Source organism: Hyperoodon ampullatus, assembly GCF_949752795.1.
Source record: "Hyperoodon ampullatus genome assembly, chromosome: X".
In the NCBI taxonomy this organism is placed as follows: domain Eukaryota; kingdom Metazoa; phylum Chordata; class Mammalia; order Artiodactyla; family Ziphiidae; genus Hyperoodon; species Hyperoodon ampullatus.
The window spans coordinates 63,927,185-63,953,886 of NC_136913.1; the positions used below are offsets into that span (position 1 = coordinate 63,927,185).

The window sequence follows — 26,702 nt, forward strand, 5'->3', positions numbered from 1 at the left end:
AAGTCCATCTTGTTTAATGTATCATTTAAAGCTTGTGTTTCCTTATTTATTTTCATTTTGGATGATCTGTCCATTGGTGAAAGTGGGGTGTTAAAGACCCCTACTATGAGTGTGTTACTGTCGATTTTCCCTTTTATGGCTGTTAGTATTTGCCTTATGTATTTAAGTGCTCCTATGTTGGGTGCATATTTACAATTGCTATATCTTCTTCCTGGATCGATCACTTTATCATTATGTAGTGTCCTTCTTTGTCTCTTCTAATAGTCTTTATTTTAAAGTCTATTTTGTCTGATATAAGAATTGCTACTCCAGCTTTCTTTTGATTTCCATTTGCATGGAATATCTATTTCCATCCTCTTACTTCAAATCTGTATGTGTCTCTAGGTCTGAAGTTGTTCTCTTGTAGACAGCATATATATGGGTGTTGCTTTTGTATCCATTCAGCCAATCTGTGTCTTTTGGTGGGAGCATTTAGTCCATTTACATTTAAGATAATTATTGATATGTATGTTCCTATTCCCATTTCCTTGTTTTGGGTTCCTTATTGTAGGTCTTTTCCTTCTGATGTGTTTCTTGCCTAGAGAAGTTCCTTTAGCATTTGTTGTAAAGTTGGTTTGGTGGTGCTGAACTCTCTCAGCTTTTGCTTGTCTGTAAAGGTTTTAATTTCTCCATCAAATCTGAATGAGATACTTGCTGTGTAGAGTAATCTTGGTTGCACATTTTTCTCCTTCATCACTTTAACTATGTCCTGCCACTCCCTTCTGGCTTGGAGTTTCTGCTGAGAGATCAGCTGTTAACCTGATGGGGATTCCCTTGTGTGTTGTTGTTTTTCCCTTGCTGCTTTTAATATGATTTGTGTTTAATTTTTGACAGTTTAATATGTGTCTTGGTGTATTTCTCCTTGGATTTATTCTGTATGGGACTCTCTGTGCCTCCTGGACTTGATTAACTCTTTCCTTTCCTATATTAGGGAAGTTTTCAACTATAATCTCTTCAAATATTTTCTCAGTCCCTTTCTCTCTTCTTCTTCTGGAACCCCTATAATTCGAATGTTGGTGCATTTAATGTTGTCCCAGAGGTCTCTGAGACTGTCCTCTCTTCTTTTCATTCTTTTTTCTTTATTTTGCTCTGCAGCAGTTATTTCCACTATTTTATCTTCCACCTCACTTATCCGTTCTTCTGCCTCAGTTATTCTATTGATCCCATCTAGATTGTTTTTAATTTCATTTATTGTGTTTTTAATCGATGCTTGATTCATCTTTAGTTCTTCTAGGTCCTTGTTAACTGTTTCTTGCATTTTGTCTATTCTATTTCCAAGATTTTGGATCTTGGAAATAGAATCTTCGATCATCTTTACTATCATTATTCTGAATTCTTTTTCAGGTAGACTGCCTATTACCTCTTCATTTGTTAGGTCTGGTAGGTTATCTTGCTCCTTCACCTACTGTGTGTTTTTCTGTCTTCTCATTTTGCTTATCTTACTGTGTTTGGGGTCTCCTTTTTGCAGGCTGCAGATTCGTAGTTCCCGTTGTTTTTGGTGTCTGTCCCCAGTGGCTAAGGTTGTTTCAGTAGGTTGTGTAGGCTTCCTGGTCGGGGGGACTGGTGCCTGTGTTCTGGTGGTTGAGGCTCGATCTTTTATTTCTGGTGGACAGGTCCACGTCTGGTGGTGTGTTTTGGGGTGCCTGTGGCCTTATTACGTTTTTAGGCAGCCTCTCTGTTAATGGGTGGGGTTGTGTTCCTTTCTTGCTAGTTGCTTGGCATAGGGTGACCAGCACTGTAGCTTGCTGGTCGTTGACTGAAGCTGGGTGCTGGTGTTGAGATGGAGATCTCTGGGAGATTTTCGCTGCTTGATATTATGTGGAGCTGGTAGGTCTCTTGTGGACCCGTGTTCTGAAGTTGGCTCTCCCACTTCAGAGGCATAGCACTGACTCCTGGCTGCAGCACCAAGAGCCTTTCATCTACCCGGCTCATAATAAAAGGGAGAAAATGTAGAAAGAAAGAATTAGTAGAAGAAAGAAAGAGAGAGAGAAAGTAAGGAAGAAGGAAAGAAAGGAAGGAAGGAAGAAAGAAAGAAAGGAGGGAGGGAGCGAGGGAGGAAGGACGGAACGAAAGAAAGAAAGGCTAACAGGAGGGAGGGAGGGAGGAAGGAAAGAAGGAAAGAAAGAAAGAAAGGGGCGGAGGGAGGGAGGAAGGGAAGGTAGGAAAAAAAGAGAGAAGATAAAGTAAAATAGAATAAAGTATAAAATATAGTAGTGTTATTAAAAATAAAAAAGTAATTATTGAAAAAAAAACAGATGGATAGAACCCTGGGACCTATGGTGGAAGCAAAGCTATACAGAGAAAATCTCACACAGAAGCATATCCATACACATTCACAAAAAGAGAACAGGGAGAAAAAAATCGAAAATCTTTCTCTCAAAGTCCACCTATTTAATTTGGGATAATTCATTGTAAAAAGAGGAAAAGGGGAAAAAATCTTAAATCTTGTCCTCAAAGTCCACCTCCTCAATTTGGGATGATTCGCTGTCCATTCATGCACTCCACAGATGCAGCGCACATCAAGTGGACCGTGAAGCTTTAATCCGCTGCCTCCGAGGCTGCAGAGAGAGATCTCCCTGTCTCTTCTCTGCTCTCAACAGCTCCCGGGTCTCAGCCTTGGACCTGGCCCCGCCTTTGCGTGTAGGCCGCCGGAGGGTGACTGTTTTTCGCTCAGACAGGACGGGTTTAAAGGAGCCGCTGATTCGGGGGCTCTGGCTCACTCAGGCCGAGGGGAGGGAGGGGCACGCAGTGCGGGGCGGGCCTGCGGTGGCAGAGGCCGGTGTGACGTTGCACCATCTCGAGGCGCTCTGTGCGCTTTCCCGGGGAAGCCGTCCCTGGTTCCCGGGACCCTGGCAGTGGCGGGCTGCACAGGCTCCCCGGAAGGGGGGGTAGCCAGTGACCTGTGCTCGCACACAGGCCTTGTGGCGGCGGCAGCAGCAGCCCCAGTGTCCCACGCCCGTCTCCGGGGTCCGCGCCTTTAGCCGCGGCTCGCGCCCATCTCTGCAGCTTCTTTAATCAGCGCTCTTAATGCCCTCCCCTCGCGCACCAGCTAACAAAAGGGAAGAAAAAGTCTCTTGCCTCTTCGGCAGCTCCAGACTTTTTCCCCGGACTCCCTCCGGGCTAGCCATGGTGCACTAACCCCTTCAGGCTCTCTTCCTGCAGCCAGCCCCAGTCCTCTCTGTGCGTTCCTACTAGAACCCGATACCCGAGCCCTGATTTTTTTTTAATAAAACAATTCTGCTTTAGTGCAAATGTGTAGTCAAGGAAAAAAAGAAAGAAAGGAAGAAGGGAGGAAGGAAGAGGAGAGAAAGGAAGGAAGGAAGGAAGGGAGGGAGGGAGAAAAAAGAAAAGAGAAGAAAAGAGAAGAAAGAAAAGGTTTCATGTGACTTAGCAGGAACAGTTTCCACAGCCTTTCACACTGTTGACAATTTCTTCTTGTAGTTTCCTCCTTTCCTCCTCTTTGGACACATTTTCTTTCTTTGCATCCCATTTGGGGTTATCATGGTTCTGCACATGGCTGCTCTGTGTATGCCACATTTCTGAATAGATACTGCCAGGGTTAGCAAGCAAACCATGGTGGGTACCACGTTCAGCTACCTTACCCTAATAAGCAAAAACAAGAGAAACGTAGAGAAAGTCATATAAGTAGCATAACAATTGAAAATACATAATACTTTCTAAGCAAGAATTTTGAAAGATTTGCATTCATTAAAATACCTTTCCCAATTCTTCATTACAGTACAAATGGGAAAAACTGGGGTAGAAATGCCTTATTTACTGTTGAGTTATCAGTCCAGTGAGCAAACCAAAAGCTATGAAATTCCATATACCATATACCATTTCACTTAAAGGAAATAAAATTTGAATGTTTCATTTTTCATTTTGAAGAGCAGAAAAGGAAGGTGAAGATTTTCTAAAGGTGGTATTTTCTGTAATCAGTAAATCAAATTTAAATCAAATTTACATCAAAAGCACTGTTATTTATAGAGATTTAAAGGATTTTAAATAAATATCCCAAAATCCTATGTGTACTTTGAAATAAAAAATATTTCCCCATGAAAAGTTTATTTCTTCCAGTAACTATTTTTCTTAACACTGGCTATTAACCTTAAGATTGCATAGAATTGGTATTGATTCCTAACTCTTATCTAAAATTAATCTGTCTCTGGAGAGCTACTGCTAAACATGTTGGGAGACAAAAGTAATTTTGTCACTTTTACTGGTACTCCTGGTGAGAGGACGTTTACAAGTATACCCTTAAGCAAAATAACTGAAATTTGTGTGTGCCCACTTCTGAGTGGTTAAATTTAAGGCTTCTCCTTGATTGCTGGCTGGACAGTCTAGGAACTATTTCACTCAGCTATTTGAACTCTGGATCCTGAATGCAGTCCTCAACTTTGGTATCTGTGGACCACTTCACTAGCACAGAAGTCCCCATGGTTATGTATTTTATATTTTTTTACCACTGTAAAAAAAAACAAAATAAAAATCTCACTGCACAGACATAAAAAACACTTTTATGGTTACCAAAGGGGATAGGGAGGAGGGAAGAACAAATTAGGAGTATGGGATTAACAGATACAAACTACTATATATAAAATAGATAAACAAAAAGGATTTACTGTATAGCACAGGGAACTGTATTCAATCTTCTGTAATAACCTATAATGGAATATAATCTAAAAAAAAAACTGAGTCACTGACACAATATTGTACATTAACTACACTTCAATTAAAGAAATCCTCAATGAAAACTGCATCAAAAAGTATTAGAAAAAATGGAATTATTTTTGCAGAAAACCAATGAAATAAATCACAAAAAATTATCCTGCTTTAAAAATGTATATTATATTTTAAATTATTTTTGTTTGTATTAAAGTATAAATGTACACACCTTAAAAAGTCAACTAATAATTGCAAAGTTTATAACAGAAAGTACAGTCTTTTGTCTCCTCCTCCTCCACCCTTGAATATCTCCTTATCTCCAAATCTGTAGCTATTTCTTCTGGCATTTACACACACATATACATATTAATGAGATTCAGCACTTTTAACTATTCCACATTCCCAATGCCTCACTCTTCACTCTCCTAATAACATTGGTTATATCATAAATGTTATTTAAGTTAATACACAATGTGTACTTTATTATGACTATGTAAGTATTATCTGTTGAGCCAAGTGAAGTACTAGGATTTTATATTTTCTCATAAATTTTTATTCTTCCTGGACATAGTAACTGCCTTGTTTTTTCATTTGCTTAGTTTTCTATGTCACTATTGGTAATTCTCTCTAAACTTTAAGTCTGTCTGAACAGTATTTTTCTCATAATCAACTATATTAGGTAATCTATTATTCAGTCCCCACCCTGCCCGGAGATATTTCTCTCACAGCTTTTAAGTTCTTTTCCTTATGCTCAATTCTGAAATTTTATGATAATTTGACTTTTATTTTTCTTTCCTCCATTTATTGTGGTGGGTTCTTGGTAGGCCCTTTCAATCTGGAAACTCATGCTCTGAAGTTCTGGACATTTTTGGGGTATTATTCTTTAGTTATTTCCTTCCCTTTTTCCTATCCCCTCTTTCTAGAACAAGCATTAGTCAAATGTTGGACCTCTCAGACTAATTCTCTTGTTTTCTTATCTTTCCTCTATTTTCTCTTTTTTTGCTCTACTCTTTAGAGATTTTCTTGACTTTATTTCAGCAATGACTATTTTCATTTTCAAAATCTCTCGTTCTCTAGCTGTTCATTTATTTATTTACTATCCCCATTTTAAATTTGAAATGTTGCAAGAATGGTAAAAATGAATGCCTATATATGCTTCTCCTAGGTTAGCAACTGTTCATTTTTCCACATTTGCTTTCTCTCACTTCATCCTGTCTCTAAATTTACACTACTTTTTGCCAAATCATTTAAGAATGAGTTGTGGACATCATTACATTTCTCCCCTAAATATTTCATTAGCATGTATCTCCTGAAAACAAGGACATTCTCCTATGTGACTAGAATACAACAATATCACACCCAAGAAATTTATCTTATAGCTCATATTTAGATTTTACCAATTATCCCAATAATATCCTTTATATATATTTTTTCCATCCAGGATCCAATCAGGATCAACACATTAAATTTATAAGTTTCCTACTCTGTGTGAATGTGACAATGACATTTCTAAAATGTCCAGGCTTGTTTTTTTTTTTTTTTTGTTTGGTGGTATGCAGGCCTCTCACTGTTGTGGCCTCTCCCGTTGTGGAGCACAGGCTCCAGATGCTTAGGCTCAGCAGCCATGGCTCACGGGCCTAGCCGCTCCGCGGCATGTGGGATCTTCCCGGACCAGGGCACAAACCCGTGTCCCCTGCATCGGCAGGCAGACTCTCAACCACTGTGCCACCAGGGAAGCCCCAGGTTTGTTTTTTAAAGAATGCCCTTCACGTTGTATTTGTCTAGTTGTTCCTGATTCTTAGATCCAGGCTAAACATTTTTGTTGCAATACAATATAGGTGATATGTCCTCCGTGTATCATATTAGGAGGTACATGATGTCATTTTGCTCCACAGTTAATGATTTCAGTTTGATCACTGGTTAAGGTAGTGTCTACCAGATTTCTCTATTTTAAAGGCACTTTTTCTCTTTGTAATCAATAATTAATCTATGGGTTATGCTTTCAAACTCTGTGAATATTCGATTCCCCAATAGTTTTTCACCATATGGTTTTAGCAAACAATGATGATCCTTATGTGAATCATTTATTACAATGGTGGTTGCAAAATATGATTCTGTAAACTTATCATTCCTTGTATGTGTTAGCATTTTTTTCTCAGCGTTATAATTAACATACAACATTACATTAGTTTCAGGTGTACAACAGTGATTCAGTATTTTTATACATTATGAAATGATTACCTCAGTTAAGTCCAGTTACCATCTGTCACCATACAAAGTTATGAAAATATTATTCACTATATTCCCTATGTGTACATTACATCCTCATGACTTAGTTTATACTTCTTAGTACCCTTTACCTATTTCATCCGTCCCCCCTGCCAACTACCAGTATGTTCTCTGTATTTATGAGTCTGTTTCTGGTTTGTTTGTTCATTTGCTCTGCTTTGTAGATTTCACATATAAGTAAAATCATACGGTATTTGTTTTTCTCTGACTTATTTCACTTAACATAATACCCTCCAGGTCCATTAACATTGCTGTAAATGGCAAGATTTCATTTTTAAAAAAGAGCTTTCTCTAAGTACAATTATGGAATTATAGATTAGTTTTTTATTCAATGTGTTGTGATTCATTAGTATCATTTTTTTTTTGACATTCAAATCATCCCACACTTGGCCAGTGGGAACCCATTCAAAATGGTTCTGGTGTCCTTGTGATATGCCTTCATTAATTTCCCTGCTCCAAATAAATATGGAATCAGTCATTTCTCCAAGGAGTCTTGGTTCCTTTTAGTGAAACAGTATTTAGTGTCCAAGATCTACATGCTAGTTACACTCATTACTACTGGAATTTCATTGTTTCTAGGGCTTTTCACTGAACAAAGTTAGGAATATTTTTTTTTCATCATGAACTGATATTGACAATTCTGTTCCAATATAACATCACAAGGCTCCTCTTCTTTTCCCATTCCATATCTGTATCTTTCTTCTCCCAAGTAAGACCTCTATTTCTCAACATCAGTATATTTACTCACATGCTCAGTCTTACAGTATACACAAAATAGTTTCAAAACAGCTACTCTCATGCTACTAACAAAAACAAACTTACTAAGTTCAAGTCTGAGTTATTTTTATCCTTATAATATATTCCACTAAGGCTAAAAAATCAGAGTAATGTGTTCAAAAGTTATTTGGGTTAATTCTGCATGCTATTTTTCTTCTACATAGTTATGTTATTAATTCGTTATATACCTAGTTTTACTTCTTTCTGTTTGTATTCAATTCCTGCTTCTGCCCCATCCTTGTTGATTTTTAAATATATAAAAACATTAGCATGGTTCAAAAGTAAAAATAATATAAAAAAGTATAATCAGCAAAGTCTTACTCCCTCCCCTTTGTCTTCTACCCCTTTTTGTCTCCATCCTGCAGGTAAACAATGTCTCTAGTTTCTAGTTTATCCTCCCAGGGTTTCTTTTTGCAGAAACAAGTAAATATACGTATGTTTCCCCCACATCCTCCTTGCAAAAGGTAGCATACTATATACTCTTTTGCAGCTTTCTGTCGCTTAACACTGTATCCTGGAACTCATGCAATATTAAGTCTTCTTTATTTTTTTTCTTAACAGCATTTGCCCTTATTTTATTTATTTTTATTTATTTGTTTTTGCGGTACGCGGGCCTCTCACTGTTGTGGCCTCTCCCATTGCGGAGCACAGGCTCCGGACGCGCAGGCTCAGTGGCCATGGCTCATGGGCCCAGCCACTCCGCAGCACGTGGGATCCTCCCGGACCGGGGCACGAACCCGTGTCCCCTGCATCGGCAGGCGGACTCACAACCACTGCGCCACCAGGGAGGCCCCCCTTATTTTAAAATGCTATATTTTCCATGACCTCTGATGATATTAATTATATTTTTAAGTTTTCTTATGCTCTCTGCATTGTCTACATTTTCTACTGAATTTTTTTCTGCTTGCTTTGGAGGCCTTCCTTTATTATCCACTGACACTTAAAAATACACTATTAAAAAAAGCTGACTGGAAGCTCTATGTGCATGGGAGTGGGCTTCTCAGCTGTTGGGTTTCATTGTAGGATGATCACATGGGTATCTGGTCATTTTGTGGGGGTCCCCAAATATGAACATGTTTTTTTATGGGGTTACTTTTGTTTCTCTAGAGAAGAATCCTCTAATTATCTGCTGGTGAGGGAAGGAGTGGTGACAGTAGAAATAAATAATTGGTTGGCAAGGTTCTTGGAGCCAGTGGCACAGGAGGGTCTGTGGTCTTATTCTTCAGTATGTTTTGATTTCCAGTTCATCTCGCCCATCTCTGTTAATGTGCTTGGTAATTTTCTTGTGTCCAGAGCCTCTCTGACTCAATTTCCTGACAAGTAAACCCCCAGTCTCTTGCCAAGGCTGGGAACAGGTAATCACCAGGCTGCAAGAGGGTGAGGAAGGGCCTTGGGAACTATGTTATGAAGACTTAATATTAATACTACCAGAGACTGTTGATGGAACACATGAGGTCACATTAGTTTCACTAGAAAATGAAAATCTCTGATCTTCATAATCAAGCAATTATAGAACCATCAAATTCAACATAAAGAGATTTTAGATACAAATGGTATGATCAATAGTTAGTTCCAATTATAATCCAAACCCCAAGTGGCAATGTTATGATATAACTGTATAGATACTGTGAACCTCCTGGCATGAGGTAGGTAAGCACATGCTTGTTAAAGTACTTTTAACATTTTATATTTACAAGAAAAGGCTCTATGTACATGACTGCATACAATTGGAAAGTTTAGTAAAAAGCACAAAAGAGCAGATTTTATTTCAGATACCTGAACATCAATGAGATAATAAAGTATATTTACAAAACTTCCCATTTAAGACACTCTGGAACAAGCATACCGAAGAAAATCAGTTTACATTTTAGTCAATGTTAGCATTTTTGAACAAATGAACAAAAAGGCCTAGGGTAGCAAGTGCACAGGTAACACATAAAAGAAATAATATATATATCACAGAACTGAATATCACATAAGAAATTTTAGTGGCATGAAAAATTATCTCTCAGTATAGACAGTACAAGAGAATGCTTCTTCTCTCTTAACTCCCAGTACTCAGGCTTTCAAAATGATAAAAAATTGAAGGCTTATGTATTAGAAGGGAGAAATAAGCATAGAAAACACTGTTAGAAATAATCAAGTACAAAGGGGGGTGGGAGTAAGATATCCCTACAGAGAGGAGAAAAGAAAAACTATTACAATTTTCAAATCTACCAATCGCAATAGTGGCACTCTGATTTGTTCAGAACATTTAGACAGTATACTCTTATAGTAATTCCCTCAGAGAAATAAAGCAGCCTGTCCTTTTTCTTACTTTCCTCATGAGGAAAAAGATAAAATAAAAATGGCCATGCATGAAAATGACTTTATTTTACGGTAATTTTCTTTTAGACATCAAGGGTATGTGCAGGTATTAGAAAAATGAAAATATAAAATACAGTGAAGACAATGAGCAAAGATTCTGTACAGAGCAAAAATGAATAAAGAAAAATTATTTTAAATACATACCCTTTAAAACTGCTTCTACCATATTAGGATTTAATGCTTTTCTCATCTAACTTTGCTTTTAAAACTTTAATAGAGTGAGTTAATACAGTTTATTCATTTTTGGAAGTGGCATGCATTATTTCCTATCAAAAGGAGGTAAAAATGGAATCCTATCAGGATTCAATCTTACTCAAATAACACAAAATTCTATAACTTTCTTTAGAAATAATATTTAAGTTGCTTGCGTTTGTAACAATTTCTAATGTTCTTCAAACACTAAACATTAAAGTTCAAACTCTTACCTGGTCCAAGACAATGATCTCATCTGCATCAACAACTGTTGACAATCTGTGTGCAATGAAAATAGAAGTTCTGTGTTTGACTGCATCCCTCATGGCACCAAGAATAGTCTGCAAGTTTGACAACAAGAACATTAGGAGGGGAAAAAAAGATCTATCTATTAGGTAAATGTATAGTAAAATACTCATGTATTTCTGAAAAGAATATATAAAATGCTAGTTAATTTGGTATTATATAAACTTTATACCACTATCAAATATTTTACCTAAACTAATAATTACTAAGAAGAGAATAAAATCAAAGAGGGAAGGTGAATATGACCATATTATTATGAAAAAAATTAGCTTTAAGATAGGCAATATTTCTTTAAATTATAAAGTTTGGGAGAAGGCAGATATTCTCTATACATAAAAACAAACAATAACAATGATGAATCCACTGATATCAGGAGCATAGCCAGATATGTTTATCTGGACAATGAGAGCAAAAACAAAATGAGGAGGGACTCAAGTGATAGGATGTGGAGAAGTACAAAAAAAATCAAGATAGGAAACTCAAAGGGTACAGGAGCACTTGCTTTTCCTCAGTTCAAACAAAGAGGATGGAAAGGGTGACAAGGACAACGATGCATGTTTAACTTGAGAAAACTTCTTTTTCAAAAGCAGTCTGACTTCTTAAGGCATTCTGGAAAATACATTTTTGTTTACTGCCTGTAAAATGTAAGGCAACTGTATATATATTTACCTATACTTGGAAACCTGGGTCTAAGTACAGCTAGCTAGATGGAAATAGCAGTGTGGGGGATGGGGATATTCCCAATGGCTTTCTACAGGTATCTCTAGTCACTGTATTTATTAAAGAAATAAAATTATCATGACTAGATGGCTACCCAGGAAAAGAAGACCTTATATTTTACTATGGCAGACTTAAAATCAAGCACAGGGTCAATTCTAAGAAAAATTGTGATGTCTGGGGAGGACTCCTCTTTCCTACCCTCCAGAACTTAAACACTCACATCCTACTGATGCTCTGGACCTTTTTAAAAGGTTGATTAAAATTTACCAAATCTTCCGGTAACTCATTCCCTCGAGGGGGAGTGTTCTCTGCTAGCAATTAATGGGTTATGCTCGGTGAGCTAATAAAGATACGTGACTCAAATAATGACTGTTGTTAGGACTCTGAAATTGTGATAAATGTGGATGACACATTTTTAGGTACAAAGTTCTTGTAAGCAGATTCCTACTATGCATATGAATGGAGTCTGGTGCAGCTTAAGGTTCCCTTTAAATATATCAATAACAAATCCTCAGATTAGCTCATGATGGTAGAGTAGAAGGATGTGAGCTCACCCCTTCTTATGTAAACATCAAAATCACAATCAACGGGTAAACAACCATTGACAAAAAAAAACACTGAAACCTACCAAAAAAGATACCCTACATCCAAAGGCAAAGAAGAAATAACAACAAGACAGTAGGAGGGGCACAATCACAATAAAATCAAATTCCATACCCGCCGGGTGCTTGACCCACAAGCTGGAAAACAGTTACACCACAGAAGTTCTCCTACAGGAGTGAAAGTCCTGAGCCCCCCGTCAGGCTTCCCAACCTGGAGGTCCAGCAACAGGAGGAGGAGCCCCAGAGAATCTGGCTTTGAAGGCCAGTAGGGTTTGATCACAGGAATTCCACAGGGCTGGGAAAAGCAGAAACTCCACTCTTGGAGGGCTGACACAAGATCGCGTGTGCACCAGAACCCAGGGGAAAAAAGCAGTGACCTCATAAGAGATGGGGCCCAAACTACGTGTTAGTAATGGAGGGTCTCCTGCAGAGGTGTGGGGTGGCAGTGGCTCACTGTGGGGATAAGGACACTGGCAGCAGCAGATCTGTTGAGTACTCATTGGTGTGAGCCCTCCCTGAGGCTGCCATTAGCCCCACCCTACAGCCTGTAGGCACTAGTGCTGGAACACCTCAGGCCATGCAACCAACAGGGTGGGAACACAGCTCCACCCATTAGCAGAGAAGCTGCTAAAAATCTTCCTGAGCACAGCCCTGCCTACCAGAGAGACAAGACCCAGCTCCACCCAGTAGGCAGGGACCAGCCCCTCCCATCAGGAAGCATGCACAAGCCCCTTAGACAGCCTCATCCACTAGAGGGCAGACAGCAGAAGCAAGAAGTACAATCCAGCAGCCTACGTAATGGAAACTGCAATCACAGAAAATTAGACAAAATGAGATGGCAGAGGAATATGTCCCAGACGAAGGAAAAAGATAAAACCCCAGAAGAACAACTAAATGAAGTGGAGAAAGGCAATCTACTGGAAAAAGAATTCAGAATAATGATAGTGAAGATGATTCAAGACCTTGGAACAAGAATGGAGGCAAGGATTGAGAAGATGCAAGAAATGTATAACAAAGACCTAGAAGAATTAAAGAACAAACAAACAGAGATGAACAATACAATAACTGAAAATGAAAAATCCACTAGAAGGAATCAATAGCATAATAACTGAGGCAGAAGAATGGATAACTGACCTGGAAGACAGAATGCTGGAAATCACTGCCATGAAAAAGAATAAAGAAAAAAGAATGAAAAGAAATGAAGACAGTCTTAGAGACCTCTGGGACAACATTAAAAGCACCAACATTCATATTATAGGGGTCCCAGAAGGAGAAGAGAGAAAGGACCTGAGAAAGTATTTGAAGGGATAATAGCTGAAAACTTCCCTAACATGGGAAAGGAAACAGTCACTCAAACCCAGGAAGTGCAGAGACCCCCAGGTAGGATAAACCCAAGGAGGAACACACCAAGACAAAATAGTACTCAACTTGACAAAATTTAAGATAAAGAAAAAATATTAAAGCAACAAGGGGAAAGCAACAAAAACATACACAGGAACTCCCATATCCCATAAGGTGATCAGCTGATTTCTCAACAGAAACTCTGTAGGCCAGAAGGGAGTTGTACAATATATTTAAAGCAATGAAAGGGAAAAATCTACAAACAAGAATACTCTACCCAGCAAGGCTCACATTCAGATTTGACGGAGAATATAAAGCTTTACAGACAAGTAAAGGCTAAAGAATTCAGCACCACCAGACCAGACTTACAACAAATGCTAAAGATTCTTCTCTAAGTGGAAAAGAAAAGGCCACAACTAGAAACAGGAAAATTATGAATGGAAAAGCTCACCGGTAAAGGCAAACATACAGTAAAGGAAGGAAGTCATCTGTACATAAATATGATATCAAAATCAGCAATTAGTGAGGAGAGAACAAATGCAGGGTATTGAAAATGAATTTGAAATTAAAAGACCAGCAACTTAAAACAACCTTGCTCATATACAGACTACCATAGCAAAACCTAATGGTAACCGCAAACCACAAATCTACAATAGATACACACACAAAAAAGAAAAAGGAATCCAAATACAACACTAAAGTTAGTCATCAATTAACAAGAGAACAAAAGAGGAAGGGAAGAAAAAAGACCTAAAGAAACAAATCCGAAACAATTAACAAAAAGGTAATAAGAACATACATATCAATAATTACCTTAAATGTAAATGGATTAAGTGCTCCAACCAAAAGACAGACTGGCTGAATGGATACAAAAACAAGACCCCTATATATGCTGTCTATAAGAGACCCACTTCAGATCTAGGGACACATACAGACTGAAAATGAGGGGATGGAAAAAGGTATTCCATACAAATGGAAAACAAAAGAAAGCTGTAGTAGCAATACTCATATCAGACAAAGTAGACTTTAAAATGAAGACTGTTACAAGAGACAGGGAAGGACACTACATAATGATCAAGGGATTAATCCAAGAAGAAGATATAATAATTGTACATATATATGCACCCAACATAGGAGCACCTCAATATATAAGGCAAATACTAACAGCCGTGAAGGGAGAAATCAATAGTAACACAATAATGGGAGACTTTAACACACCATTTTCGTCAGTGGACAGATCATCCAGACAGAAAATCAACAGGGAGACACAGGCCTTAAATGACACATTAGACCAGATGGACTTAATTGATACTTATAGAGACTTCCATCCAAAAGCAGCAGAATACACGTTTTTCTCATGTGCACATGGAACATTTTCCAGGATTGATCACATGCTGGGCCACAAAGTGAGCCTCAGTAAATTTAAGAAAACTGAAATCATATCAAGCATCTTTTCTGACTACACACTATGAGATTAGAAATCAACTACAAGAAAAAAAGTAAAAAATACAAACATGTGGAGGCTAAACAATATGCTACTAAACAACCAATGGATCACTGAAGAAATGAAAAGAGGAAATCAAAAAATACCTAGAAACAAATGAAAACAAAAGCCCAAAGATCCCAAACCTATGGGACACAGTAAAAGCAGTTCGAAGAAGTAAGTTTATAACAATAAAATCTTCCCTCAGGAAACAAGAAAAATCACAAATAAACAACCTAAATGTACACCTAAAGCAACCAGAGAAAAGAGAACAAACAAAACCCAAAGTTAGCAAAAGAAAGAAATCATAAAGAGCAAAAATAAATGAAATAGAAATGAAGGAAACAACAGAAAAGATCAATGACACTAAAAGCTGGTTCTTTGAAAAGCTAAACAAAATTGACAAACCTTTAGCCAGACTAATCATGAAAAAATGGGAGAGGGCTGAAATCAATAAAATTAGAAATGAAAAAGGAGAAGTTACAATGGACACCATAGAAATCCAAAGGACCATAAGAGACTACTACAATCAACTGTATGCCAATAAAATGTACAACTTGGAAGAAATGGACAATTCTTAGAAAGGTACAATCTCCCAAATCTGAACAAGGAAGAAACAGAAACTATAAACAGACCAATCACCAGTACTGAAATTGAAAAATGTGATTAAAAAACTCCCAACAAACAGAAGTCCAGGACCTGATGTCTTCATAGGCAAATGCTATCAAACATTTAGAAAAGAGTTAACAACAATTCTTCTGAAACTATTCCAAAAAACAGCAGAGGAAGGAACACTCCCAAATGCATTCTATGAGGCCACCGTCACCGTTATACAAAAACCAGACAGACATACCACGAAAAAAGAAAATTACAGGCCAATATCACTAATGAACAGAGACACAAAAATCCTCAACAAAATACTATCAAACCGAATCCAACAATACATTAAAAGTATCATACACCATGATCAAGTGGGATTTATCCCAGGGATGCAAGGATTTTTCAATATCTGTAAATCAATCAGTGTGATACATCACATCAACAAATTGAAGAATAAAAACCAAATGATCATCTCAATAGATGCAGAGAAAGTTTTTGACAAAACTTAACACCCATTTATGGTAAAAATGCTCCAGAATGTGGGCACAGAGGGAACCTACCTCAACATAATAAAGGCCATATATGACAAAACTACAGCTAACATCATACTCAATGGCGAAAAGCTGAAAGCATTTCCTTTAAGATCTGGAACAAGATAAGGATGTCCACTCTCGCCACTTTTATTCAACATAGTTTCGGAAGTCCTAGCCACAGCAATCAGAGAAGAAAAAGAAATAAAAGGAATCCAAATTGGAAAAGAAGAAGTAAAACTGTCACTGTTTGCAGATGACATGATACTATACAGAGAAAATCCTAAAGATGCTACCAGAAAACTGCTAGAGCTCATCAATGAATTTGGTAAAGTTGCAGGATACAAAATTAATACACAGAAATCTGTTGCATTTCTATACACCAACAATGAAAGATCAGAAAGAGAAATTAAAGAAACAATCCCATTTACCATCACATCAACAAGAATAAAATACCTAGGGATATACCTACCTAAGGAGTCAAAAGACCTGTACTCTGAAAACTATAAGATGCTAGTGAAAGAAATCAAAGATGACACAGATGGAAAGATCTACCATGTTGGGACTTCTCTGGTGGTCCAGTGGGTAACACTCCATGCTCCCAATGCAGGGGGCCTAGGCTCGATCCGTGGTCGGGAACTAGATTCTGCATGCCATAACTAAGTGTCTGCATGCCGCACCTAAGAAGTCTGCATGCCACAACTAAAGATCCCACATGCTGTAACGAAGGTCCCACTTGCTGCAACTAAGTCCTGGTGCAGCCTAAATAAATAAATAAATATTTTCAAAAAAGATCTACTATGTTCTTGAATTGGAAGAATCAATATTGTCAAAATGACTATACTACACAAGGTAATCTACAGCTTTGATGCAATGCCTATCTAATTATCAATGGCATTTTCACAGAACTAGAACCAAAAAACCTTAAAATTTGTACAGTGCCACAAAAGACCCTAAATAGCTGCAGCAAACTTAAGAAAGAAAAATGGAGCTGGAGGAATCAAGGCTCCCTGACTTCAGACTATACTACAAAGCTACACTCATCAAAACAGTATGGTACTGGCACAAAAACAGAAATATAGATCAAAAGGATAGAAAGCCCAGATATAAACCCATGCACCTATGGTCAATAATCTACCACAAAGGAGGCAAGACTATAAAATGGTGGAAAGATAGTCTCTTCAATAAATGGTGCTAGGAAAACTGGACAGCTACATGTAAAAAAAATGAAATTAGAACATTCTTTAATACCATGCACAAAAATAAATTCAAAATGGATTAAAGACCTAAATGTACGAACGGATACTATAAAACTCTTAGAGGAAAACATAGGCAGAACACCCTTTGACATAAATCACAGTAATATCTTTTTCAATCTGTCTCACAGGGTAATGGAAATAAAAACAAAAATAAACAAGTGGGACCTAATAAAACTCAAAAGCTTTTGCACAGCAAAGGAAACCATAAACAAACTGAAAAGACAACCCACAGACTGAGAGAAAATATTTGCAAACAAGGTATTAGTCTCCAAAATTTACAAACAGCTCATGCAGTTCAATATTGAAAAAACAAACAACCTAATCAAAAAATGGACAGAGGACCTAAAGACACATTTCTCCAAAGACATACAGATGGCCAGGAGGCCCATGAAAAGATGCTCAACATCACTAATTATTAGAGAAGTGCAAATCAAAACTATAATGAGATATCACCTCATACCAGTCAGAATGGCCATCATCAAAAAATCTTCAAACAATAAATGCTAGATAGGGTGTGGAGAAAAGGGAACCCTCTTACACTGTTGGTGGGAATGTAAAATAGTATGGCCACTATGGAGAACAGTATGGAGGTTCCTTAAAAAACTAAAAATAGAGCTACCCTATGATTCAGCAATCTCACTCTTGGGCATATATCTGGAAAAAAACATTTTGAAAGGATACATGCACCCCACTGTTCACTGCTGCACTGTTTAGAATAGCCAAGACATGAAAGCAACCTAAGTGTCCATCAACAGATGAATGGATAAAGAAGATGTGGTATATATATCCAATGCAATATTACTCAGCCATTAAAAAGACTGAAATAATGCCATTTGCAACAGCATGGATGGACCTGGAGATTATACTTCATACTAAGTGAAGTTAAGTCAGACAGAAAAAGACAAATATCATATGATATTGCTTATATGTGGAATATGAAAAAAAAACGATACAAATGAACTTATTTACAAGACAGAAATAGACTCACAGACTTAGAGAATGAACTTATGGTTATCATGGGGGCAGGGTGGGGGGAGGGACAGATTGGGAGTTTGGGATTGACATGTACACAGTGCTATATTTAAAATAAAATGCCTTTTCATGAAAAATAAATAAAATAAAAATTTTCTAAATAAATATAACAAATCTTCATGCTAAACAACTGACTTAGAAATTAAGCTGTTTTAAACATATGGCAGATCAAGTAATGTGCCCTGAAACTTAACTCCATATGCAAATATGTCATATATGCTCTAAAGCTGAAATTAGGTCTATCCTTCAACAACAGGGTTTTACTATATATTCAAGTAAAACGTAGGTGAATGGAGGCAACTGACAAATTACATCAGCCTATCTTCAGTTTTAGATTAAGGGGATTCATTCATGAAATTATGATTGCTGTTAAGACTTTGGTATTTAATACAAAGATGTTATGATGTTTAATGTAGTTGCTGGGTGGTACCATGACGTCAGTGTCACAACATCTTGGTGCTTCACAATACTTGTTATGAAATGAATATAAACTGATACCAGAACCGCAGGCTGTGTGTGCCTAATTTGCATCTTAGTGAGTTGCTCCATGATAAGTGAAAGGCTTTCTGGTCTGTACCGTGTCACAATCATTTCTAAGACCTATTTTAATTAATGTTAAGTGGCAAAAATCAGAAAGACTAAAACCTTCCTTTGTCAGCAGGTTAGTTGATTCCCACAGCTTTGCAAGATGAAAAGGTAATACAACAAGAGCATAACGTGTCACACACAGTTTCAAAAAGAGATATATTTGCAAATGGACTTAACAGTGTGATAATATAATGCAACCTGGCATTCTTACTATCAACACTTCCTACATTGGGAAAAAGGGCTAGGTATTTGGCTCTACAGAACCTTCTATTGAAGCTCATTCAAAATATGAAAGAATGTAGCTATTTTACTGAAACTTCCAAGGAAAAAAGTTAAGCAATTTGAATTAAAGAGTTTTATGTTTTCACCATCATTTACCTCTTCAGTAATTGAATCTAATGATGAAGTAGCTTCATCATAGAGAATGACTGGGGGGTCCTTCAAAATGGCTCTTGCAATTGCTACTCTTTGCTTTTCTCCTCCTAGTAAAGAAAATTTTTAGTTTAAGAGAGCATAACATACATATTTTATATTTCTAGTATTTCCATTAATTACAACCACCAAATAATACCTTCAACATTTATCTTTACTGATTACTGATCATTTTACTCATCTATAAGAGTTTATGTTCATATATAATATTCTTTGGCAAACTATATTCCCTGGAACATAAATGTGACTCTGAATTCTGACTTTATGGCAGGCGAAAAGAACAAGGAGGGGAGGTGACAACTTTGATTCCAGAATTACCTCCCTCACCAGAAATATGCTCATGACATGTTATTTTATATGTATTTTATATTACTTCCCAATGAACAGCAACCTCAGATAGAAAAATTTCAATATTAGAGAATCAACAAAGCCAAAACCAAATTCAATATCTGAAGCCTGAAAACTTGAAGACATGAAACTATGAATAACTAAATTTATTTCTTAACATAAAAAAGTACCATTCAGCCAGTATTCTTAAAGACTTTTTTTTTTTTGACAGAAAGCTATTATTTTCACAGCACTCTTCAAAGTTAAGGCTACAAACTAGGACCTCTTATTTCACCTTAGTTATTTGTTATAGGACTCTAGCATAGCAGAATTTTAAAACAGAAAGGAAACAGAAGCCCAGAAAGGTTAAGTAATTTGCTCAAGGTCACAGGCAAGTTCTAGCAAAATCTGCTAGAACAGACTAATTACCCTCGACTAATTCCCAGTCCAATGCTCTTCCTTTCACAATGTACAAACCCATAATTATTCTTAAATTTATTCTAGAGAAAAGAAAGCAATCTTTCTTTCTCCACTGGGACTCCTGCAGGTCTAAGGCCATCAATCTTACATAAAACTATGGTTGGAAGTACAAAAGATGGTGCTTTGCTGAATATGTCCCTTTTGGCTTCTTTTCTTGTTCATTATCCATTAATTTATCAATGTCTGAAAAAACTTGTACTTTTTAGCATCAGTAACCTCTTCAGAAAACAAGCTCTACCTGTTGATTATCTGGTTCACAAGTATTAGTTCACTTTTATCTGTTCTTCAATTATTATCTTCAACCTGTAAGAGGGGCTCCTTATGTCTAATATTAGTGAATACGCTTATATTCATACTATCCACACTCTTCCTCATTTTGTAAGTTCAAAATTCTCCTGTCAAGACAGGCAGTATGCCAGAACAATCTGCTTACCCACCTAGCAACTCAGCAGCAGAAAGCTCCTAAAAGAACTAGATACTCAGAGGAAGAACTAGTTTTCACATGTTTCCCAAATTTCAAGTGGAAACCAACCCAGTTTCAATTCTATTCAATAGAATTTGGAAAAGAAACATTTGTTTGTTCTCTACTGAAATTATTTGCATAGGTGCTAAATAATATATTGCTCATTTTGAGAGGCCTGGTTTTAAGGCAATGGGTATTAGGTAAGCATAAAATTTTGTTAAACATTCCTACCCCCAGAGGCATGCAGAGAGGAACAAAATGATTGAAAAATGGGATGCAGCATAGCTAACTGAAGCAAAGTCATGTCTGAGACAGCTAGTCTGTATTACGTGACAAATTGGGTATCTCTAGAATTAGCCCAATGGATAAATAATCTGGGGTGTGGGCTAGTTAATTGGAAAGTCCTATGAAGAGCAATGGTAAAGTATAAAGGTGGACTGGAATGAAGCAGGCATCTTATACTATCAGGTAATGACTAAATAGCTACTACAAGCCACCTAAACTTGAAAATAATCTTTGCTTCGTATTTTCTAAACCTAGATCAAAACTTTCTAATAGACTGCAAATTCCTTGAGAGTACGTCCCTTGATGCTTCATCTTTTTAACTCTCAAATCACTTAGCACAGCTGCTTGCACATAGCATGTACCTAATCAATGTTGTGAATAACTGAAGCCAGCTTACAATGAAGAGGAACAGGGATTCATTAAAATTCATGTGGAGTATTCTTCATTCTCTTTTCCCTTACCCTCATCCCTAATCTATACATTTTCTCCCCAAACTAAACTAGAATGAAGAGTAAATGTACAGGATGCAGTATGTTTATATGAGTTATATTAATACTTTCAGGCATTAGATATCATTATACTTTTAGAATTCAAATAATTTAGGGCAAAGAAACATTTTTATGGATCCTCAAAAAAAATTCAGTCATTTTAGGATGATCCACTATTAAACACAGTAATCATCTCATAATTAAACACTTAAGTTAAAATGTGCAAGCCCTAAAATTTACTTAGCCACTGAACCAACAAAGACATGAAAATGAAGTTGGCTGTAAGGAAGTATAAGGAGGTCTAAAGTATTGAAAATATCCCATAATGATCTAGGAAACTATGAGGAGGTACACTATTTACTATCAAATTTCTTGTCCCTACTCTTACTTATTTCCCATGTGAATAATGACCTTGGCTTTCCTTTAATATTAAGATTATGGATAATAAGTTAACACTGATCTCAACATGTATCAGTAACTTACTATTAGGCACTTACAGTGTTTGCAGCTGCAAGTGAAAAAAAGAGACTTGCATGATTTGAGAACAGTTACTTCTAGCAAGTTGAATTGTTTAAAGTGACAGGCAGGAAACGGGAATTTGTCAAAAGAGACTGGATGAGCACTATGTTTGTACTCTGTCATTACATTTTCTAATAAATGGCCCTGACAAATTAAAGTGTGAAGGGAGTATATAAGTGGGGGCCAGGTCTAAAATCTTTGATTACCTGAAAGCTTGAGTCCTCGTTCCCCTACTTGGGTGTCATATCCATGTGGCATTCGAAGAATTGCATCATGGAGTCCAGCTAATTTTGCCACTGCATATACTTCCTCTGGTGAAGCATTGATGTTTCCATATAAGAGGTTGTAGTAAATGGTATTATGGAAGAGGACAGCATCCTGGAGCAAATTTATATATACACACATAGACATACATGTTCATATTTAACAATTCAAAGAATAGTAAAGACATAAAGGCATAAAACGTAAAACATTATAACTCCTTTTATCACCCCCTCATGCCTGTTCCATTTCCTTTCCCAGAGCTAATCACCATGAACAATTATAATCCTAGACTTCTTCTGATGCATTTATGTGCCTAAACAAACACTTTTTTTTCCAACAGAAGTGGGGCCATACTATATTTATTCATTTGTAAGTTGCTTTTTTCACTTAACACAACCTGGAGATTGTTCATGTCAGTAACAGAAACCTACCTCATTCTTTTCAACAGTTGTGTGATACTAAGAATATATCATATTTATCTTATCCATTCCTCTACTGATGGATATTAATTAAAACTTTTGCTACTATAAACAGTGTTGAAATAAAATATCATTGTATATATGACTTATGTACACCCATGCATTTCTGTAAGAAAGATTCCCAGAAGCACACTGATGAGTTAAAAGGTAAGCATATGTTTATCCTTTGATAGAAATTGCCCAACTATTTTCCAAAAACGCTCCAACAGCATATACACCAACTAACAGTGTACCAGGGTGCCAGGTCTCCATATCCTCAACAACGCTGGGTATTAATAAGTTTTAGTTGTTGCTACTTTTAAGGGTAAAATGTGCTTTTTGTTTAAATTAGTATTTCCCTAATTACTAATGAAGCCGAATGTTTTTATATGTTTCTCAGAAGCTTTTAAATTGGACTTAAAAAACAGAAAACAAAGAATTGATGCGCTATAGATTTTTGAGAAAGTTCACTGCAAGCATTCATTTGATATTTCAACTTATTCTGACATGGCACACTAAAGCTAAATTACTTAAAATGAGCATCCACCTCCCACTTTCCTTTCAGTATCCAACAGATGGAAGGTAACAGTAAGATGAAATAAAATGATTCCATTCATTAACATTAACCAGTACCCTCAATTAATTAAGATCTTCTTTAACATCACAATCAGCCCTAGAGTTACAGATATTATTTCAAATCACTTTAATAATTTTTATACCTATTACTAATATAAAATTTTCTTGTATTAAGATGGTAGTTAAAAGTAATGAGTTTAAAGTTCTACTTAAACTTTAAGAAGAACTTCAGAAAATACTTATTTTAAAATATTTTACATTTAGAAAAGAAGTTAACAAACAAATGCTAACTGGAAATGTTGAAAATACAAAATATGGGGCATTGAGAAGACAGCAGAGGAGTAAGATGTGGAGATCACCTTCGCCCCACAAATACATCAAAAATACATCTACATGTAGAACAACTCCTACACAACACGTACTGAACACAGGCAAAAGATCTCAGACTTCCCCGAAGGCAAGAAACTCCCCACATACCTGGGTAGGGAAAAAGAAAAAACAGAGACAAGAGAATAGGGACGGGACCTGCACCTCTGGGAGGGAAAGGTGAAGGAGGAAATGTTTCCACACACTAGGAAACCCCTTCACTGGCAGAGATGGGGGGTGGGAGGGGGAGGGAAGCTTCGGAGCCACAGAGGAGAGCACATCAACTGGGATGCAGAGGGCAAAGCGGAGAGATTCCGGCACAGAGGATCAGTGCCAACCAGCACTCACCAGCCTGAGAGGCTTGTCTGCTCACCCACCGGAGTGGTGGGGGCTGGGAGCTGAGGCTCAGGCTTCGGAGGTCAGATCCCAGGGACGTGACTGGGGTTGGCTGTGTGAACACAGCCTGAAGGGGGATAGTGCGCCATAGCTAGCCAGGAGGGAGTCTGGGAAAAAGTCTGGAACTGCCTAAGAGGCAAGAGACCATTGTTTCAGGGTGCGTGAGGAGAGGGGATTCAGAGCACCGTCTAAACAAGCTCCAGAGACGGGCACGAGCCGTGGCTATCAGCACGGACCCCAGAGATGGGCATGAGATGCTAACGTTGCTGCTGCAGCCACTGAGAAGCCAGTGTGCAAGCACAGGTCACTATCCACACTTCCCAGGAGCCCGTGCAGCCCACCACTGCCAGGGTCCCGAGATCCAGGGACAACTTACCCAGGAGAACACACGGCACGCCTCAGGCTGTTGCAACGACACGCTGGCCTCTGCCACTGCAGGCTCACCACGCATTGCATACCCCTCCCTCGCCCCAGCCTGAGTGATCCAGAACCCCCTATCATGCTACTACTTTAACCCTGTCCTGTCTGGGTGGGGAACAGGTGCCCTCAGGAGACCGACACGCAGAGGAAGGGCCAAATCCAAAGCTGAGTGCCAGGAGCTGTGCGAACAAAGAAGAGACAGGGAAATTTCTACCAGCAGCCTCAGAAGTAGCAGATTAAATCTCCACAATCAACTTGATGTACGCTGCATCTGTGGAATACCTAAATAAACAACGAATCATCCCAAAACTGAGGCGGTGGAATTTGAGAGCAATTGTAGACTGGGGTTTGCTTTCTGCATCTAATTTGTATCTGGTTTTATCTTTATCTTAGTTTAGTTTTTAGAGCTTACTATTATTTGTAGAGTTGTTTATTGATTTGGTTGCTGTCTTCCTTTTTAAAATATATATATATATATATATATATATATATATATATATATATATTTCCTTTTTCTCTTTTTATGGCTCTGTATGTGTATGCTTCTTTGTGTGATTTGGTCTGGACAGCTTGGCTTTTACAATTTGTTCTAGGGTTCTGCCTGTCCGTTTTTTTTTGTTTTGTTTTTACTATAGTTTTTAGCACTTGTTATCATTGGTGGACTTGTTTTTGGGTTTGGTTGCTCTCTTGTTTCTTTCTTTTTCTTTTTATTACTTTTTTATTTCTTTATATTTAATACTTTATAAATTTTTTTATTTTAATAAGTTTATTTTATTTTATCTTTGTTTCTTTTTTTCCCCTCCCTTTTCTTCTGAGCTGTTTGGCTGACAGGGTCTTCGTGCTCCAGCTGGGTGTCAGGCCTGACCCTCTGAGGTGGGAGAGCCAAGTTCAAGACATTTGTCCACCAGTGACCTCACAGCTCCACGTACTATCAAACCGCAAAAGCTCTCCCAGAGATCTCCATCTCAACTCTAAGACTCAGCTCCATTCAAAGACCAGCAAGCTACAGTGCTGGACACCCTAGGCCAATCAACTAGCAAGACAGGAACACAACCCCATCCATTAGCACAGAGGCTGCCTAAAATCAAAATAAGTTCAAAGACCCCCAAAACACACCACTGGATGCGGTCCTTCCCACTAGAAAGATCCAGCATCATCCAACAGAACACAGGCAACAGTCCCTTCAACCAGGAAGCCTACACAACTCACTGAACCAACCAATGGGGGCAGACAACAAAAACAACGGGAACTGCAAACATGCAGCCTTCAAAAAGGAGACCCCAAACACAGTAAGTTAAGGAAATGAGAAGACAGAGAAGAACACAGCAGATGAAGGAGCAAGGTAAAAACCCAAGAGGCCAAAGAAATGAATAGGAAATAGGCACTCTATCTGAAAAAGAATTCAGAGTAATGATGGTAAAGATAATCAAAAAACTTCGAAATAGAATGGAGAAAATACAAGAAACATTTAACAAGTACCTAGAAGAACTAAAGAGCAAACAACAATGATGAACATCACAATAAATGAAATAAAAAATTCTCTAGAAGGAATCAATAGCAGAATAACTGAGGTAGAAGAACAGATAAGTGACCTGGAAGATAAAACAGTGGAAATAACTGCTGCAGAGCAGAATAAAGAAAAAAGAATGAGAAGAATTAAGGACAGTCTCAGAGACCTCTGGGACAACACTGAATGCACGAACATTCAAATTATAGGGATCCCAGAAGAAGAAGAGAAAAAAATAGGGACAGAAAATATTTGAAGAGATTACAGTTGAAAACTTCTGAAATATGGGAAAGGAAGTAGTCAATCAAGTCCACGAATTGCACAGAGTCCCACACAGCATAAATCCAAGGAGAAACACTCCAAGACACATATTAATCACACTATCAAAAATTAAATACAAAGAAAAACTATTAAAAGCAACAAGGGAAAAGCAACAAATAACATACAAGGGAACACCCATAAGGTTAATAGCTGATCTTTCAGCAGAAACTCTGCAAGTCAGAAAGGAGTGGCGGGACACATTTAAAGTCATGAAAGGGAAAAACCTACAACCAAGATTACTCTACCCAGCAAGGATCTCATTCAGATTCAAAGGAGAAATTAAAACATTCACAGAAGCAAAAGCTAAGAAAACGCAGAACCACCAAACCAGCTTTACAACAAATGCTAAAGGAACTTCTCCAGGCAGGAAACACAAGAGAAGAAAAAGACCTACAAAAACAAACCTGAAACAATTAAGTAAATGGTAATAGGAACATATATATCGATAACTACCTTAAATGTAAATGGTTAGATGCACCAACCAAAAGACACAGACTGACTAAATGGATACAAAAACAAGACCAGTATATATGCTGTCTACAAAGGACCCACTTCAGACATATAGACACATAGACTGAAAGTGAGGGGATGGAAAAAGATATTCCACATA

The 26,702-nt window shown here is 37.5% G+C and overlaps 1 protein-coding gene across 3 annotated transcripts in view; it reads right to left on the reverse strand.

The window, feature by feature from the left end:
• Positions 1–3,426: 3,426 nt before the first annotated feature.
• The window catches only part of ABCB7 (ATP binding cassette subfamily B member 7), a gene marked incomplete at both ends in the record, with an annotated part of 147,162 nt that continues 123,886 nt past the window's right edge, over positions 3,427–26,702 (reverse strand). For all 3 annotated transcript variants that reach the window (XM_079727705.1, XM_079727706.1, XM_079727704.1), the window contains 4 exons: positions 3,427–3,642; positions 10,563–10,670; positions 19,169–19,272; positions 21,991–22,162. In XM_079727705.1, the coding sequence (XP_079583831.1) occupies positions 3,427–3,642; positions 10,563–10,670; positions 19,169–19,272; positions 21,991–22,162 (600 nt within the window). The remainder of the gene's footprint in view (positions 3,643–10,562; positions 10,671–19,168; positions 19,273–21,990; positions 22,163–26,702) is intronic.